The 18,013-nt window shown below is 43.7% G+C and overlaps 4 protein-coding genes across 5 annotated transcripts; 3 read left to right on the top strand and 1 right to left on the bottom strand.

Annotated features, from left to right (window-relative positions):
* Window positions 1-4: 4 nt before the first annotated feature.
* LOC108071447 (xylulose kinase) lies at window positions 5-2,701 on the top strand. The gene is made up of 6 exons (XM_017162201.3): window positions 5-223; window positions 686-807; window positions 871-1,698; window positions 1,756-1,977; window positions 2,042-2,231; window positions 2,293-2,701. The coding sequence occupies exons 1-6, from the start codon at window positions 167-169 to the stop codon at window positions 2,512-2,514; spliced, it is 1,641 nt and encodes a 546-aa protein (XP_017017690.1). The 5' UTR covers window positions 5-166; the 3' UTR covers window positions 2,515-2,701.
* On the bottom strand, window positions 2,610-5,583 carry Sf3a1 (splicing factor 3a subunit 1). The gene is made up of 7 exons (XM_017162200.3): window positions 5,398-5,583; window positions 5,118-5,282; window positions 4,894-5,065; window positions 3,363-4,834; window positions 3,131-3,303; window positions 2,901-3,071; window positions 2,610-2,839 (listed from the first exon to the last, which is right to left on the bottom strand). The coding sequence occupies exons 1-7, from the start codon at window positions 5,504-5,506 to the stop codon at window positions 2,738-2,740; spliced, it is 2,364 nt and encodes a 787-aa protein (XP_017017689.1). The 5' UTR covers window positions 5,507-5,583; the 3' UTR covers window positions 2,610-2,737.
* Window positions 5,584-6,066: 483 nt separating this feature from the next.
* Irc (Immune-regulated catalase) lies at window positions 6,067-11,208 on the top strand. Its single transcript, XM_017162222.2, has 11 exons — window positions 6,067-6,408; window positions 8,238-8,346; window positions 8,429-8,759; window positions 8,818-9,010; window positions 9,126-9,307; window positions 9,372-9,931; window positions 9,992-10,139; window positions 10,194-10,361; window positions 10,529-10,646; window positions 10,705-10,867; window positions 11,056-11,208. The coding sequence occupies exons 1-11, from the start codon at window positions 6,312-6,314 to the stop codon at window positions 11,087-11,089; spliced, it is 2,103 nt and encodes a 700-aa protein (XP_017017711.1). The 5' UTR covers window positions 6,067-6,311; the 3' UTR covers window positions 11,090-11,208.
* Window positions 11,209-12,475: 1,267 nt separating this feature from the next.
* On the top strand, window positions 12,476-17,630 carry LOC108071465 (epidermal growth factor receptor kinase substrate 8). Of its 2 annotated transcripts, none has more exons than XM_017162229.3 (7): window positions 12,476-12,601; window positions 13,822-14,218; window positions 14,289-14,333; window positions 14,469-15,365; window positions 16,140-16,509; window positions 16,948-17,288; window positions 17,354-17,630. In XM_017162229.3, the coding sequence occupies exons 2-7, from the start codon at window positions 13,823-13,825 to the stop codon at window positions 17,447-17,449; spliced, it is 2,145 nt and encodes a 714-aa protein (XP_017017718.1). In that variant the 5' UTR covers window positions 12,476-12,601; window position 13,822; the 3' UTR covers window positions 17,450-17,630. The 2 variants fall into 2 exon arrangements, with proteins under 2 accessions (XP_017017718.1, XP_017017717.1); XM_017162228.3 differs by lacking the exon at window positions 12,476-12,601 and adding an exon at window positions 13,045-13,138.
* The last annotated feature ends 383 nt before the right edge of the window (window positions 17,631-18,013 follow it).

Genomic DNA, 18,013 nt, shown 5'->3' with positions numbered 1-18,013 from the left:
GAGATTTTTTCAATAACAAGCAACGGTCACACCATTCCGTCCAAATCAACAAAAGCTACGAATTCCGGCTATTTAACCCGTGAAATCGGGAAGACTAGCGCCGCATGAGGAAGATCCAACTGGCAGACTACAGCAGGCATCCAAGCGAACCGGAAGCAGAGCCAACATGGGACCGCAGCAGCTGAAACGCGCCTTCCTGGGCTTCGACCTGAGTACCCAAAAGGTGACTAAAGCCCCCAGAACGGTAGCTGCCTACGTAGTATCTTTGTATCTGAGAGATGCGAAGGCGTCCCCACCACCATTTCCATCTCGTTCGTCTGCGTGGGAATGGGGTTATTAAAAAGGTCATCTCTCGCGCGGAACTCGCAGCTTCGGTCGGAACAGAACCTGTTTCCCAAGAGCCAGACACCACACTGCTTATCAGCGGCCCATTGCCGGGGCTCGCTTCCCGCTTATCTGCTAAGCGCATGGGCACACACAATAATTTAACTATTAGCGTTTGAATATTACAATTCACGTTCGGCGTATTGGCCCCCGCCGCACTATCTTAACCACCCCAATAACTTTCACAATTCCGCAATGACGCCAGCGGTGACTCCTAGTTGCCCTCTGTGTTTGATCGTTACTTTTAAGGTGTGTCGTCTGCCTGCGTATCTTAATTTGCTCTCCCATTTCCCCCTTCCAGCTCAAAGCCATCCTTCTTAACTCTTGTCTGGAGGTGGTAGCCTCGGCGGAAGTGAAATTCGACAGCGATTTGCCAGAGTTCCGGACCGTGGGTGGAGCCAATCCAGGACCCAACAAGAATGAGTAAGCGCATCCCGAGTCCTTAATCAAGTTAATTTCTGACCCACTTTTCTCTCCCCCATCTAGGTTCTTTGTGCAGCCCGTGATGTGGGTAAAGGCAATGGACATTGTCCTGGATCGCCTGGTGATGCAGGAAGCTGACCTGAGCACCGTGGCGGCCATCAGTGGCTCTGGACAGCAGCATGGATCCTTATACTGGTCCAAGCACGGTATTGCCGCGCTGGAGAACCTTGATCCCGACAAGTTCCTGCACTCACAAATTGACGACTCCGCCTTTGTCGTGAACCGTACTCCCATTTGGATGGACGCCTCTACCACGAAACAGTGCGTGGAAATGGAGACGGCCATTGGGGGCCACCTCGATATGGTGGAGCTGACGGGCTCCAAATGCTACGAGCGTTTCACGGGTCCGCAGATCCGGAAGATTTACCAGCAACGCACGCACGCCTACGAGGACGCCCAACGAATCTCACTGGTCAGCAGCTTCCTGGCCTCGCTCTTTCTCGGCGCCGTGGCTCCCATTGACTTTAGCGATGGCTCCGGAATGAATCTGCTGGACATCCGCCAGAAAAACTGGTCGAAGGCCTGCCTGAATGCCTGTGCCCCTGATCTGGAAGAACGTCTGGGTCAAGCTGTCAGTCCCAATGCGATTGTGGGCTCCGTTTCCGAGTACTTTGTGAAGCGCTTCAGCTTCCCGGCTGATTGCAAAGTAGTGGCCTGCACGGGTGACAATCCCTCGGCTTTGGCTGGCATGCTGGTGGATAGCAATTGGCTAAGCATTTCTCTTGGAACCAGCGACACGCTAATGATGAGCATGAAGGAACCCCTCAACTGGGAGGAGGGCCATGTGCTATGCCACCCAACCGAGACAGATGAATACATGGGACTGCTATGGTAGGTTTATTCACGAAGCAAATGATTTTTATATATTTCTATTTTTCGCATTTTTAGTTTTAGAAATGGGTCTTTGGTCCGCGAGGAAGTTAACAAGACGGAGGCCGGCGGAGATTGGCAAAAATTCAACGAACTTCTCGAGTCCACGCCACGTGGAAACTTTGGCAACATGGCCGTTCACTTTAACGAAATGGAAATTATTCCCAAGGCAAAGGGCACACTGCGTTGGAATAAGGATAGCATGCCCCACCCAGCGGACGCCGCCAAGGGCGTTATCAAGTGAGTCTAAATACTAATTTTAAACCAATTGAAAAAAATAATGTAATATTTTTATACTCCACAGATTCAGCTCACCTGAAATTGAAATTCGTGCCTTAATTGAGGGCCAGATGTTGCACCATCGCGCAGTTGCCGAAGACATGGGCTTCCATTTTGGAAACGAGACTCAAATCCTTGCCACTGGCGGGGCATCTGTCAATAAATCAATCCTTCAAACCATCGCCGATGTGTTTAATGCCCCCGTCCATATCCAGGTGTTTATTTTATATTAATTATTTTATTTTATTTTATTAATTATAATTGCAATACTTGCAGACTGAGAGTGAGGCCGCCCTGATGGGAGCTGCCTTTAGAGCCGCCTATGTTCTCTACAGAAACGAACTGAGTGAGGGGACTACCCCGCTTAGTTACAAGGACTACGTCCTGAGTCTGACGCCCAACAAGCTGCAGCTCGTCTGTGAGCCACACAAGGACAGTGCAGACATCTATGCTCACATGCTGCTGCGATATCGCGATATGGCGCGAACTCTGGCCTAGACGCGACATTCCGTTTTGTACTACTCCACTGCATTCCTACAATGTACACTCCAATTTTTAATGCCACCTGAAATTGAGAAAAAAGAAAACTTAAGTGCAATTAACTTAATTCTGTGATTGACGATTTATTACAAATTTATGCGAAAACCCATATACAAATAAATGTCTACATATGGAGCATTCCTAATTGGGTGCCGGCTGGCCTTTGTAATTGATTCTCGGTCTACTTCTTGCGGCCACCACGCTCCTTGACCTGTAAATGCACTGTGGTTCCGTTCACGAGATTGTAGAAAGCCATCGTGTTGCTGTCCTTGAAGAACATGCCCTGGAAAGCATAATTGTTTAATAGTATTTTCTTCGTTTCGTGAGATAGTCACAACTCTTACCTCGTAGAAGATCTTTTGCTTGGCCGGAGGCATACCAGTCTCATCCTGAAGCTTCGTCTTGAGGTTGGTAATGGGTTCAGAAAGGGCCATGGTTACGGCTATCATTTGGCCATTCAGCTTCCATTCGGATTTGTCAGAATTGGGCACTTGAACCTGAATAGTTACGGGGCTCTGGAAAATATAATAATAATAATATAATAATTCTCAAGATGTTTTAGTGTGAATCCCACCTTGTGCGAGGCAATAAAGTCCGCCTCTGGTATGAGGTTATCCTCGGAACGCAGCTTTTTGGCTGGCGGCTCTTCCTCAATTAACTCAACCGGCGGAGCTGGTGCCAGCTGTTGGGGTGGACCACCCGACTGCATGCCCATGTAGCCCCCACTGCCAGCTCCATAGGGTGGTTCTGCGAAAGCAACATTGATTAGTCCTCGAATGAGATGGCCAGGAATCAGGTATACTCACGCATCATGGGCGGACGCAGCTGCATGAGCGCCATTACAGGTTGCGTTGGCTGCTGCGGATGATGGTGGGGCGGATGCTGTGGCGCCTGCGGATGCTGCTGCGGCGGATGATGATGGTGCATGCTGTGATGGCCGTGGTGACCACCGCCGCCGCCGCCACCTTGATGGTGTTGGCTCTGGCTGGAGTGACTGGTCTGAGACCTGGTCGATGGCTGCGGTGGGGCCGATAGCGTGGCCTTGTTGCCCACCGGCTTGGGCCCAATCTTCTCCTTCTCCTCGTCCGGCAGCAGACCCTTGACCTTGTGGATTTGGTGGATTTGTTCTTCCAACGTGATATTCGCTCTGGCCGCACGCGTTGCGGCCTCCACGCTGGACGTGTGGCCGTCCCAGGTCACGCGATCGTCCTTCTTGGTCTCCTCCTCGCCCAGCTTCTTGCCAATAACCGTCTCCTCGTCACCCACACCGAAGATATCGGTACGACGTTCGGCCAATTGCTTGAGACTCGCCTCGATCGCAGTACCCGCAGCAAAAACGTTGTCCTGATTGATTTTCTCCACGGTGTGCTTGTCGCGCTGCTCCACCCAGCGTGGATCCAGCAGACCGATGCGCATATGCTCCGAGACCTTGGAGGCCGGAATCTTCTCGCCCGTGATCGGTGAGATGAGGTACTCGTCCGTGGGCATCGGCGCCGGCTTGGGTTGCGTGGCTTTGGGATCGTATTTCTTGACCACCACCTTGTCGTGAGTGGGGGGCAGCATGGGCGCCACCGAGGGCTGCAGCTTGGTCGTCGGAGTATCCTCGTCGCTGGAGGCCTCGTCCATGTCTTGCACCTGGGTATTGTCGCGCTTGGCACCTGTCGGCTGACCGTAGGAGGACACGTTCTTCATCTGAATGCCCACACGGTTCTCCATCTGCGAAAGCTTAAGGCCGCTCTCCAAGTGACTGGGCACATGGGCGTCGTCATCGTCATCCGATTCAATCTGCATCTCGGTGTCGCCCTCCTCTTCCATAAGACGCTCCTCCATTAGCACGCGGGCACCCACCTCGTCTGGATTTGTGGGCGGCGGGAAGTTGCCGGACTCGAAGGGCTGATAGTCCACCGTCTCCACCACCACAAAGTCGTGCCAATCGATCTGGGCGTAAGCTACGCGCTCCCGTTCAATCTTCTCCTCCTCGCGGCGACGCTGTGCCTCCTGGTGGCGCTGCCAGTTGGCCCGGTATTTGACGTTCTCCAAAACCTGGTTCATGCTGGCCCTGCCCGGAGCACTCTCCGTCCGTAGCTTGCCCAGGAGATCCTTGGGCGGGATCAGCACCTTGGTGTACTGTTCCAGCAGCTTGGTGAAGTATTGAAAGAGCGAGTGCTGGGGACGGAGAAAATCAAACTGGAAGTTGCGCTGCTCGCGGCTCATCAGATTGGTCAGGAACTGGCGGCCATTACGGGCCACAAACTGAGCTGTTAGCTTCACAATGTCCCTGATAGAAAAGATTTGAAGATAAACAATAAGATGAGCTGTAAGGGTAGCTAAACTTACAAATCCAAAGCCGAAATGGATGGCGGATCGGCGATAAATTCAAATTCCGGCGGTGGGTCTTTGGGCACAAACTGCTGCTCCACCACCTGCTTCAAGAGTTCCTGCTGGCGCTGCTGGGCGGCACTGGACACCGCCAGCGCTTTCATACCGGCCACGGCCGTGATACCGGCATCTATAAGAATGTTATAATAAGGAGTGCTCCGTGGTAAGTTTTCCAGACTCACCATTGCCCTCGCGAAACTCGTTGACCTTGTGTCGGTAGTAGGCGTGGTAGGGATCGCCTCCATTCAGGAAATTAAACTTCGGGTTGCCCAACTCGTTCTGCCGGATACGGGCCTCAAACTCCGGTCCATTGCGGGCCACGAAGCTGGCGGTCTTGTCAACGATATCTGTTAGTTAGAACATGGGTAACTGAGCATGGGAAAACGCATTAAACCTGTAACTTTGATTAGGATTTAAATATGTAAATTGTGTAAACATTTTTCGGTTTTTTGCAAAGGATGCTTCTGACTTCCGGCGGCGGATAGATGATGCCGACAATGGGCCCGGACATCGGCTTGGATTGGTCATTGCTGAACTGGTCCTCGGTGGCTTCCGCGTCTAAAGCTGGCATGGCTGCTGGGTTTCCTCGCTTTTATTGATCAAATCCAATTTATTTTTCGGAAAAACGCTTGTTTAGTAAAACTGGCTAGAGGTGGAAATAAAAGCGATTACCATGTCGATAACTAGTGCTGGCAAAGCATCGGAGCACTATCGCTACTACTTATCGATTCACCCCTGGTAAAAGTTATCGAAAAAAGTAGTATCGGCGCCTCGTTTAAAATTACACTGTACGGCCAGCCTTTTAATTACATTTGTAAAATGACAAAGGCACGCTCGAAACCATTGGGTATCAATTGCTTCATGATTAAGGCGTGGACAGTGGTATATAATATATATCTACCCAGGTGTGGTTGTCATTTACATATTACGTGGGTGTTTGTTCTGCTTTTTGTTGGGGAAGAACACTCACACGGATTGATTCACCGCGTGCCAAATAACAAAAATAACATTTGTTTACGCTTTTTCGATTTTTTGCTCCCCGAGAGAACACGCTCCCAAGCCAGATGATGAGCTCCATTATGCGTGATAATGATCCGGCTGAGCGGCTGTGATTCCGCCGAGATCTGGCCGCATCTCAGTAGTCTACGAGCGGCTGAGCCATCGACACGGTTTATTGGAACGGTACGGACGACAAAATAGCACGGAGAGCCCAGCCAGAGCCAGAGTCGCAGTTCGAATTACTTCCTTATCAGTCACTCGCGACGTGACTTAAATTTCATTGACGTGTTGCCGCGGCTTGTGAATCTTGTGAATCAGAAGCGAGAGCCCATGTATTTGCCCTGAGAACTCTGAATTCTGGGACAAAGAACAGTGCAATGGCTGGAGACAAGTGCATCTGCCTGCTGGCTCTTATAATAGGAGCATCGATACTGCCCTCCATCTGCGATGCTACCAGTTTTAATTTCCCAAATCGTAAGTCATGAAATATTATCTATAGAATAGTATTCTTACTTCATAAATCTAAATACAATTTAAATCCCTGTCTACCGGTGTTGTTGATAAAACACTTTTTTATTCAAATATCATATGAGAGAGCACAGAAAATAAACAACAACAAACCTGAATGCGGTGAATCTAATAGGTTGAATTAATCAGTATTCATTTTATAGCTTGTTTAAGCTATTCAGTCCATCACCTCCATAAAAGTGTCAATGGGTTACAAGCATATATTTCTGGGATTACCAGGAAGCGGTTAAATGTTTTTAAATTCATTTATGATGTGGATTTTAATTGGTTTTAAAGATATGAAAAATAACAAGAAAGGAAGCTAACTTCGGCACGCCGAAGTTTGTATACCCTTGCAGATATTATTTCATTACATTTTACCTATACTTATTATGTTTACAGTTTGACAGTTACAGTTTTGCATTCCCAGCTTTACATTTTCTCTACATCTACCGATCGGTTTATATGGCAGCTATATGATATAGTTGTCCGATTTTTATGAAATTTATACCAAAATTCTAGAACAATAAAAAAAGCCTATATCTCAGAGTAGATACAAATACGTTGAAAAACAACGAAGCTATAATTTTTTTCCTATTAATTTCCCGATCGTTCCTATGGAAGCTATATCATATAGTCGTCCGATTTTCATAAAATTTTTACCAAAATTCAGAAATAATATAAAATGGCCATATCTAAAAAATGGTGCAAAAATATTGAAAAACAGCAAAGTTATAATTTTTTTTCTAAAAATTTATTGGACATTTGTATGGGACCTATATGATATAGTCGTCCAATCCGGCCCGTTCCGACATATATAGCAGTGAGAGCATATAGAAGACTATATGCAAAGTTTCATTCAGATAGCGTTAAAACTGAGGGACTAGTTTGCGTAGAAACAGACAGACGGACAGACGGACAGATGGACAGACGGACAGACGGACATGGCTAGATCGACTCGGCTGTTGATGCTGATCAAGAATATATATACTTTATAGGGTCGGAAACGTCTCCTTCACTGCGTTGCAAACTTCTGACTGAAATTATAATACCCTGCAAGGGTATAATAATTTTTTGTTTGATTTTTGATATAGCAAAGCAAAAAGTGGTCTCTCTTACTCTTTTTGTTGAAGCTCACGTGTTATGTCATCGCGAATGACTGCACTTGTTCCCTGTAACGTCAGTTACTAGAGTCAAAAATATATACATATATTGAACCTGATGGGAATTCCTAAATTATCGCTTCAAAAGTTCACACAAAAGTGTTTTGCTTATCACTTAAAAATATATAAAAAGCTTATTGAACAAATGTTTACAAACAGCTCCAAATAGATTTGTGAAGGCGTGGCAATTATAATCAATGATTTTTTTTTCTGATTACCAACAAATTGAGTATTTATATATGAATGCATTTCAATTAACATTTGTTAGCAAGTCTACGTATTAATAACCTTTTCCTATTGAAGCGGGAATCTACCTAGACTTTTGATAATGATCAATAAAAAATCCCCAAAAGCCATCTTTATTTATTGAATAACACACTTTACCTAACTGCACTGACCTTTGCAATATTATTGTACTTTTTAAGTCGTCTTGATTAAAGTGTTGACAGCGCTTCATTTGTGGAATATTCCAGGGGCATAAATCATTCTTGCCTAATAGGTAAAACGTATTTTAATTGAGTTTAAAAAGATTTTCCCACCATTATTTACGGTTAATTAGAATACAAAACATATGGAAACTTTTGAAAGGTTGCTTCCATATTTATATATATTTTTCTTTTTAATATTTTTTAGCAAGAACTGATATAAGAAATGAAGCCAGATCGTACTTAAACGGAATTACTTCTGCGAAATGGTTGGAATTTGTCAACTCCGGACTTGATTCCGTAAACAGACAAAAAAGGTTTGTTAATTTATTTTTTTATATTATTATTATATATATTTTTTTAACTTTTAATATATTTCTTAATTTAAAAATTTTCCAGACTAGAGGAAAATCTCTTAAGATCTGAGATTACTGTCCAGAATGGCACCATTTCCCATATCCAACTTCTGGACACTTTGCCCAATAGAGCTTCCAAGGAGGACAGCGAAATAGCTCTTAAAATATTAAAGTCTAGCTTGTACGTGTACAACAGTCAATGTTTGAGCCATGGCATCGACGGAGATGAGTGTCGGAATTATCTGGAAAATATACCCTTGCCTGTGGGGAGCAGTCTGCGAGAGGAGTGCCAGAACTTGCTGTCTGGAAACAGAGAGGGTCACCATGCTTTCCGGCGCTTACTGGAGCCCCATTATAGAAACGGCTTCCATGAGGTAAGATGAATTTTCAGAAATATATTTAGGGATGTGTTATATAACCCAATCCTTGCAGATGTTTCCAGAAACCGGTCGCTCTGTCAGCCAGCCGCCCGCCTGGTCCATTAGCAAGGCTCTCTACGAACCGGATACCATCCAGAAAGCCAAAGATCTAATCTCCGAGGAGAAATCTCATTTAAATCTGGGTCTGGCTCAGTGGGCTCAGTTTGTGGAGCACGATCTCAGCAAGCCCGTTTCACAATCGATGAGTGAGTTTTTCTTTAAAAGCTTTTACTATTCTTTAACTTAAAGCCCAATAATCGATCAATTAAAGCGGGCTCTATTTACTTAATAAATTCAATTATTAACTTCTGTATTCCCAAGGCACCGGAGCTCCCATCGAGTGCTGCAGCCGTGACCAAAATAACCTTCAGCCCCGCCACCGCCACCCGGCATGTGCTCCAATTCTGTACCAGCCCAGTGGGAAATACGACGTGCCCAGCTGCCTCAACTATGTGCGAAGTGCGCTGGCCGTGGCCGATTGCAATTTCGGAGGTGCCGAGCAGGTGAGGCGAATGGAGCCAGTACTAGATCATGGGAAATAATATTGATATTATTATGCCTCCCCAGCTCAACCAGGCCACTGCCTCCTTGGACCTTTCCCAACTCTATGGCTTCACTTCGGCTGCGGAGGAGAAAATGAGATTGTTTAGGGGTGGTCTGTTAAAGTCCACACCCATTGGCCAGCGCCATCATGTCCTGCTGCCCATGACTAGGGATACCCAGGACCTGGGACACTCCTTCTGCGCTTGGGGAGCCACTGGCAATGCCACCTGTTTTGCAGCCGGCGATTCCCGGGTGAACAGCAGTCCCTTCTCCATACTGATCTACACGATCTTCATGCGCAACCACAACCGCCTGGCCAGAGAGCTAAGTGACAGGAAATCCGGCTGGAGCGATGAGCAGCTGTTCCAGGCGGCCAAGGCGGTGAATGTGGATGTGTATCGCCGAGTGGTCATAGACGAGTGGCTGCCAGAGGTTCTGGGAAAGAAATTGGCCGACGAAGCTCGGAGCAGAAGTGACCGGGCCCAGGAGATCTCGAATGAGTTTGGAGTGGCTGCCATAAGATTCTACTTCTCCATGCTGCCCAATGAGCTGCATAATCTGGTCAAGGATAACGACTTGGATGAGTGAGTTTTTATTTTAAACATATATTGCACTCTATAAACTTTGAATATGGTTTATTTTAGCAACAATTTACCTACCACAAACCTGTTTGAACTGAAAGAAGAGATCTACAAGCCCCGGCTGCAATACACGACTCAGAAGCTGAATGAGATCCTCGAGAGTTTGCTCAATCAGCGAACCATGAAAATGGATGCGTCCTATGCAGGAGATGTAAGTCTGAACGTTTCATTAATTTACAAGAATTTATATTAAACATTTTTCTAGGTCGTCTGGCACAAGGACACCAAGCCCACACATGCCGATATCCTGGCATTCGACATTCAACGAGGCAGGGATCATGGCCTGCAGCCTTATCACAAGTACTTTGAAATCTGCAGTCTACGTAGACCCGTTACTAGCTGGAAAGACTTTGAAGGCTTTATTCCCAATGATGTAGGTTCGGGTTTTTAAAGGGCATTTTTAACAGATAACGAACTATACTTGAGTGTACTTAAAATAACAACTAAGATTTTTAACACCTTTATAAATTTCTATTTAAAGTTAGATATATTCCATTTCTTTAATAGCTGTTCTTTATTAACTATTAATTAATTTGAAAGGTTTTGGAAAAGCTGAAAACCATCTACTCCAGCTGGACAGATATCGATCTGATTGTGGGTGGCATTTCTGAGCGTCCTGTCAGCGGAGCTATTGGTCGCACCTTTAGCTGCATATTGGGTAAGTTTTTCCCTCAAAACTATAGTTAATTTGCTATTAAATAATCTATACATTTCAGGCGAACAATTCTGGAATGTGCATCAGCAGCATCGGCAACAATCGGACCACAAGCACGACTCTCTCCTCAACGAATATCGCCATTTCAATGGCTCCAAGCTTCTGTGTCTGAACTCTGATGTGAGAGCTGTTCCCCAGAATATCTTCCAGTTGCCATCCGCCAGGTATGTGTTGATTTTGCCATTCAATCATTACCCGCAATAGATAACCTGTCAGCGGTTGTCTGGGCTGTGACTCAACACGGTAGAAAATTAGATTCCCATTTGATATTAACCTGAGTACCTCAGTGATAAGCCCGGCAACAGCAATTATCTACAAGCATAATGATGGTTTCTTTTGTGTTTCCTTACAGCAATCAACTGGTTGCCTGCGACGATGTGGTCTAAGCAGTTCGGAAGATACAAAAATGTCTTATATACACACCAAACCGATTTTAGATTACTATGTTCCTAAGTCCCAAGAAAGAAAATCTGATTTAGAGCTCAATAAATACCTCGAAACTAAACGTTCTACATAGTTGTTAATGCACAAAGATTAACTGGGAAATTACAAAATTAAAACCTTTAATAAACATATTTGTTTGTTTATTAAAGGTTTTAATTTTGTAATTTTGTTTAATGTTTACTTGCTGAAATTATAATACTCAATTCAGAAGCTGCATCGTTAGAGACACGCAATATTGCTGTAATCACAGTCGTTACAGAAAGTGTTGCAGCAAGTGTGATACGTGTATTGCCATTTTCAACAATTCCCATTTTCAACTGTAATGAGGGTCGCTTTTTTTCTGATATTACGTGAATTAGTTTGCGGGCCCCAATAAAAGGCAAGAATGTCACAATTAGCACCAATAAAACTTATTGGCCAACAAACGAATAAAAATGTTTCCCCAGACCTTTCGAAGCAATCATTGCAGTCATAAAGAGAGGGTTTTTTAATTAAGAGAGTGATTCATATGCAAATTTAAACAATTTGATAACAAAAGGTTGTTTATTTAAGATATTTTCTTAATTAAATAATAAAATTATTGATGGTTCACTTTTAATGGATTGGTAATGTATGGGTTCTAATTAAGCAAAACTCCAAAGAACTTTGGAATGCAGATAATTTAAATAACGGATGACTTGATAATAAAAAGAAAAATCTGTCAGGGCTTTTATTTTGTTCTAAAGCGTTCTCTTTTCGTCATATTTAAGTATTTGTTATGATTCACATTTAATTATATTTTTAGACATTATGCAAATTATATTTTTCAGGCTATTAAATATAGGTTTCCACCCCAACAAGTCACAGTACTATAATGCATAAATTCCCGACTTAACTTGTCGCTTGGCGCAAATATGCTAGAAATGTGGGAATGGCATGTTGTGGCGGGGAAACTCTCCGAAATTCCTCACCTGCCCGATAGGGAATTCAGGCTTGTCGGTGGGCCCAGGGTCAGCTGCTGACCATTTGATGCGATCACCTTCTGTTGCTGATATAAAAGACCTAGCCCCAGCGCCAGGCGACCCTCTCTCTTTCTAAATACATATATTTGTTTCTGTTATTCTCTGGCGCGCGATAAGATTGCCCCAAGTGCCAATGGGTATCGTATCGAGCGATATGATGCACAATCGCAGAACAGCGAGATAAGGCACACTTTTGCTTTTGCGATAAGGCCAGCCAGGCTGCACGAAAAAAAAAGTAACAATTTCAGGCAATCAATTAATGAGGAGCCAGCTGATATGGCCAATTCCCTTTGGGCCCACTGTCGGTGGTTAGTTGGTTTTCGAATTTGATTCGCAGCGGGTCGAGAGTGCGAGTTCGGGCCATCTGAAACACAATTATAAATAGATAAATAATACAAGATTCCAGCTACCGAATAAATAACCATCACAGTGGGCCACCGTGTGAACAGCAAGGTAACCAGCCATCGCTCTGACCGATCTCAGCTCGTAAATCAAGATCCCAAAGATACGGGGTATCTCAGGATCTGATGTCATGCCTGCGAAGGCACTAAATGAATCTCAGTCGTGCTCTAATCATGGTTAAAAATACGGATACTACCATTATATTCGGCTCTTTATGTAATGAGCCTTCCATTAATTATTGCTTCATGTGCCAAGAATTTCCTGGCTTTGTGATAACTGCAAAAGTAAGGTGCAAAAGCAGAAAGCAAAGGCAATCGCAAAGTCAGTGCCTAATTGTGTTTATCTAATCGCGCAGGTAGCTACCACACACACGGGGAAATAGAGTTTTTACATATGTATATAATAGCCAATATGTAGTTTGTTGCACAGGTGTGAATCTCTGTCAAGTGGCGTCTATCCCAATGTCCACTCTGGTATCGGGAATCAATAGTTTCCCAGAAGCCTTAGGCTGCGCAACGCTTGAATCAGAATGGTCAAAGCTGGCAATAGAACCTTGAGATACTTTCGACCCATCGCGGTGATAAATGGGTAAATATGGGTAAAGATGGACAGGAAACTAAAGCCGATATAGGCCTGGAGATAGATTAGTAGTACACCTGACAACCAAGTGTGGGATTTGTTATTTAAATTGGAAAATTTAAGGCAAGATGAGTCATCCCAAATTGTAATTGAAACTCTTGTAAAGAAGAGTTTGTAAAGGAGATTAAGTGAACGTTTGAAAAATATTTTTAAGTACAGATCAAGGCCCTAAAAGGCCTTAAAAGTACTAAAAAAAGAAAAAACATAGACCGATTTTTCACTCGTTGATATCATATTATTACGGGGAATGACCCGACATTGAAAATAAATGGATAAGGATTTCTAAGAAATGTTTCTCTAAAGTCCCCATAAATGTTACGTTTTGCTTTAAAATTTACGGGATTTTCCCCTTCTTTAAAGAGAAAATAATATTTGATATTCTCGGAAGTCTAAATTGCAAACACTGTAGAAGCTATTTGACCATTATTGTTGTTTACATGGTATTGTTTCTATGTAAGTGTTATCAATAAAGAAAATGTACATAGAAAGCAAATAGACAAATCAAACAAATAGCAAAGAAGTGCGCAGTTTATTTTCTATTTCCTTTTCTAATAAATATATTTATGATTTATTGTTTGGAATACAAACAAATAATATATAATTCCTATTTAAACAACTAAATGTTACTTTAGGATGCCACGTAACGGCTACGAAAATGGAATCCCAAACGGCGACATGGCCGGCAATGGGCATTATGACGAAATCAAACCCACTTACGCCCTGGAGCACCTGGCCACCTTCAAGCTGAAAAACGAGGCGGAGATCAAGCAGCCCAAGGAGAAGATGAAGCTGCTGATCGAGCTGGACAAAACTGGAGGCATCTGGCCGCACAAGATGTTCATGAGCTTCAATGGCCAGTGGCTGGTGATGCTCGACAGTGAGATGAAGGAGATCGAGAACTTCCCGGGCAGCCTAATCACAGAGCCTACAGCATTCATCAGCGAGGATCCCAAGGAGGCGTACAACAACATCCTGATCTTTTCAGTGCCGGGCATCTCGCTGGGCAACACAGAGATGCACATTTTCCAGGTGAGATTTCACAGCTTTGATTTAGTCAAAGGCGAATTTGGACTCATAATCTTATCTTGAAACGTCACAGGTGGCGGACGTCAGTTCAGTGCATCTGGTGGAGGATCTAAAAACGGTGAGTAATCAATATGAAATTATAGAAATATATTTTTAGATGGATTATCAGATTGCGAGTAACCGAAAGTATTTGATTAAAATATTCATTATTAATTAAGAAATGTTTCTATTAAATATTTGTCATATTTTCCAGCTGAGCAAAGGCACTCCCATCACAGTGGATCGCAACAAGACGCCCATCCTCCTACCTAAGCCAGACAGAACCCACAATCATCAGGCCAAGGATCAGTACGGAATCGCAGCAGCAGTGGCGGAAATAGCGGCGGAGAAGAACGCCATGGACAAGGAGCAGACCGAGCGGGCTGTCCAAGTTATTAATCACTGCTTCGAGGACATTGAGCGGTTCATGGCCCGCCTCCACTATGCTGCCGAGGCCCTTAATGAGCTGAAGCTCCGCAAGGAGCAGCACAATCCTCACGGCGAGGGACTCCTGGTCCTGCGATCCCGTCCACCCATTGAGAGCGAGTTCCACGACATCCTGGCCAAGGTAAAGCTGGCCCTGATCTACTCCGTCCGGCTGCAGAATCACTTCAGCAAGTCCACTGATCCAGTGCACAACGTCTTTATCTCGCTAAACACTATCGTCACTGTCTGCAATGACATCTATGTGGACGCGGGTCTGCCGGAGGCAGTGGTCAATCCCCTCCTGCGCAGAGAGACGATTGCCTTCCTCAACGGAGCCCTAGACTCCAATGAGAAGCAACTATGGCAAAGCCTAGGTCCCAACTGGACAGTCCCAAAGGATCAGTTTAAGGATCACAAGAGCTCTTACCATCCAATCTTCTACGATGACTGGTCCCCCGATTGGGTGGTGGATGAGGAGGTCCCGTACCTGGCCCCCGCCCTGAAAAAGACCAATACACCCTCGCCATTGGCAGTGCCCATACCCATTCCCCCGAGTCCAGATGGCGGCAATCGCACCTGGTTGAACCGCCTCGAGAGCCGGAATGTCAAGATCGCCGAGGTGTCCTACAACAAACAGCCCACTAACGACAAGGAGCTGAAGGTCACCAAGGGGGAGTATTTGGAGGTAAGTAACGGTTTCCAAAATTTGTTATTTTTTTGTAATAAATTCAATGCTGCTTGGGCAGCCCACATCAATTCACTGTAAAATACGGACACTTAATAACGCAGCAAGCAAAACCAAAACTGGAATAAAGTCAGGCATGTGTTTCGTATTAAAACAGTAAAAGTAAAAATAAATTGAAAAGAAATGAGATATTAAATTATTGTTTTGAGATTTCAAATACGATATAAAGTGCTTCTAAATAATTTAAATTGAGATCATTTCGTATTAGAGTTGTTTATTAAATATTTAAGTGCACTTGACTTAACTTGATTACGGATGGTAATCTCTTAAATGACGTAAGATACGTTCGTATATAATATAGATAAAGTAGATCTATGATATTTTGGTATTTGTATGCTCTTCATGATAACAAAAATCTTAAAGATAATAAACTATATCCTCCGAAAAAGGCTTAGATAAACAAGGCCCATAAAGATTTCGTAGAAAAATATACGTGATTCAGAAAATTCTAGTTTGGGAATTCCCAGTATATTTATTAGATATATCAAAGAGGAAATAAAGTTCGATAAAATAATACAAATACATATTTTAGATATTTAAATACAAAATTGTATACCAAGAAGTCATTTGACTTTCTATAAAAGTTTGCTTTTAAATAATCTAATCAGACTTGAGATTAATCTCTCAATTTGATAACAAAGCTTATAAAGATATTTATTTTCCCAATCTATATTTAACTCATCTTTGACTTTATTTATATTTTCCTAATCTTAGATTATCGACGACTCCCGCAATTGGTGGAAGGCTCGAAATTCGTACGGCAACATTGGCTACGTGCCGCATACCGTGCTCACTCCATACAACTTTGAGCCCGGAGTAAATGGTCGGGACACCGAGTCCTTGGCCTCTCTGGCCCTGGTGGAGAATGGCGCTGAATTCGCGGATGCTAATAACCCACTGTATCGCAACACCATGGCTATGTATACCGCTCCCGTGGAGCCAGTGACCAACGGCAAGGCCATGCCGCGCTCCTACTCGATGCCCAATGTTCCCGTTCCGCCACCGATGCCGCCAAGTGACAGTCAGCCGCCCACGCCAAGTGGCACCCTCAAGCGGAACATGGCAGCGGCAGGAGCTTTGGCAGGTGAGTCAAGTTATCTTTCTTTTAATTTAAAAATTCCAGGAGAATTTACTAACTAATTCTTCGAAAATTAAAAAAATTGTAGCAGGACTTTTAAGTATATTATGTCAAGAACTTTTAGTTGCTTTAAATCTTTAAAAACTTTCAATAATGTATGTATTGTAAAGGAGACAAATTCCCTTTTAAGCCAACTTCCACAAAGGTACTTTATATTTTTTACAAAGTTTGAACTCGCCTGATTTCCCGACTGTTATCATATTTTTTATCTTTGCCGCTATCAAAGATATTTGTGACCTTATGTAGTCCAGATAAAAACCACTGTTTACCAAAGAAATATGAGAACCAAAACTAGCAAGGCAAAAGTCAGCTGGATAACAGGAATTTGTTTAGTTTAAACTTTTATTTATAATTTATTTTTCTACAATTTTTTGAATAACTTAGCCATGCGTGCCCGCAATGATTGCGATGCCGATGACGAGGCCTACTATCTGCAGGACGATGTTAATGACGAGCTGCGTGTTATGCTGCAGCAACGACAGAAGCGCAAGGATCTTGAGATCCTAAAGACGCCGGAGATCTTCATCACACAGAACTCGAAGCCGCGCGAGGTGGAGGAGTGGCTACGGGGCAAGGGCTTCTCGGATGTGATCATCAAGAGGCTGCACACGCTCAGCGGCGAGGAGATTTTCGCACTGTCACCGCACACCATCGAGAGCTACTTTGGCCAGCGGGAGAGCCGTCGCCTCATCTCCCAGATTGTGCTGCAAAAGAACTTCTGCGAGGTAACTTAATATACATAGTTTAAGAAATGATAATAATAGCAATACTAATTTCCCCCTACTTGCAGTACAAAACCATTCGCTCTTCGGAACTGTCAGCCAAGTTGGCCAAGGCAAGGCAAAAGGCCGATCAGTCCAATGGCGATCCCAACGAGGTCTTCTAGGATTCCCATTGGAATCTTGTAGGATTTCCCTTTATCCTGGATGCATAACAGCGTTTGAAATTGGGCTTAAATCAGAGCTCAAAAGTCGCCAAGTTTTGCCATTTATTTATTTATGTGTAATATTCCTTCATTTATGTTAAACCGTGTTCATACATATACATTAAAAAAAAAGACAAACAAATGTTATTTCCTATTTTTAACTTAAAATTACATTACATTTATTTTACAATATTTATGTTTTTTGAACAAGTTAAATTAGTTTCGCAGCAAAATCCACTACTGAGTACAGTTGCCAACCCATATCTTCGTCACTTCCTGTTCTCAAACAAGAATTACTTTCAATTGAAAACAATATCGTTCAAGTGTGTGCATAATTACCGTATTCAAAACTCTGCTCTGGCATGATAATTAAGCACGAATATACCTTTGTATCTCAGCAGGAACCTTTTAAAAAACTGGTTACGGATCTGTAATGCACTGCTAATGTTTAACCCAGTTACCTTTTCTGTCTAACTTCATTACACATAAATCAAAGGCTGTAATTACACAATATTCCAATCGAAT

Source organism: Drosophila kikkawai, chromosome 3R (genome assembly GCF_030179895.1).
Source record: "Drosophila kikkawai strain 14028-0561.14 chromosome 3R, DkikHiC1v2, whole genome shotgun sequence".
Lineage (NCBI taxonomy): Eukaryota > Metazoa > Arthropoda > Insecta > Diptera > Drosophilidae > Drosophila > Drosophila kikkawai.
The sequence above is the reverse complement of the archived record's forward strand: the minus strand, read 5'-3'. Positions and strand labels throughout refer to the sequence as shown.

Coding starts and splice junctions, on each gene's coding strand:
- Irc (XM_017162222.2), top strand. CDS start 6,312: ATGGCTGGAGACAAGTGCATCTGCCTGCTGGCTCTTATAATAGGAGCA. Junction 10,140..10,193: donor ATGCGTCCTATGCAGGAGAT/GTAAGTCTGAAC, acceptor ACATTTTTCTAG/GTCGTCTGGCACAAGGACAC. Junction 10,868..11,055: donor TTCCAGTTGCCATCCGCCAG/GTATGTGTTGAT, acceptor GTTTCCTTACAG/CAATCAACTGGTTGCCTGCG.
- LOC108071447 (XM_017162201.3), top strand. CDS start 167: ATGGGACCGCAGCAGCTGAAACGCGCCTTCCTGGGCTTCGACCTGAGT. Junction 808..870: donor CCAGGACCCAACAAGAATGA/GTAAGCGCATCC, acceptor TCCCCCATCTAG/GTTCTTTGTGCAGCCCGTGA. Junction 2,232..2,292: donor ATGCCCCCGTCCATATCCAG/GTGTTTATTTTA, acceptor CAATACTTGCAG/ACTGAGAGTGAGGCCGCCCT.
- Sf3a1 (XM_017162200.3), bottom strand. CDS start 5,506: ATGCCAGCTTTAGACGCGGAAGCCACCGAGGACCAGTTCAGCAATGAC. Junction 5,066..5,117: donor CGAGTTTCGCGAGGGCAATG/GTGAGTCTGGAA, acceptor ACATTCTTATAG/ATGCCGGTATCACGGCCGTG. Junction 3,304..3,362: donor GCTGCGTCCGCCCATGATGC/GTGAGTATACCT, acceptor TTGCTTTCGCAG/AACCACCCTATGGAGCTGGC.
- LOC108071465 (XM_017162228.3), top strand. CDS start 13,080: ATGGTCAAAGCTGGCAATAGAACCTTGAGATACTTTCGACCCATCGCG. Junction 14,219..14,288: donor CAGAGATGCACATTTTCCAG/GTGAGATTTCAC, acceptor GAAACGTCACAG/GTGGCGGACGTCAGTTCAGT. Junction 17,289..17,353: donor TGCAAAAGAACTTCTGCGAG/GTAACTTAATAT, acceptor CCCTACTTGCAG/TACAAAACCATTCGCTCTTC.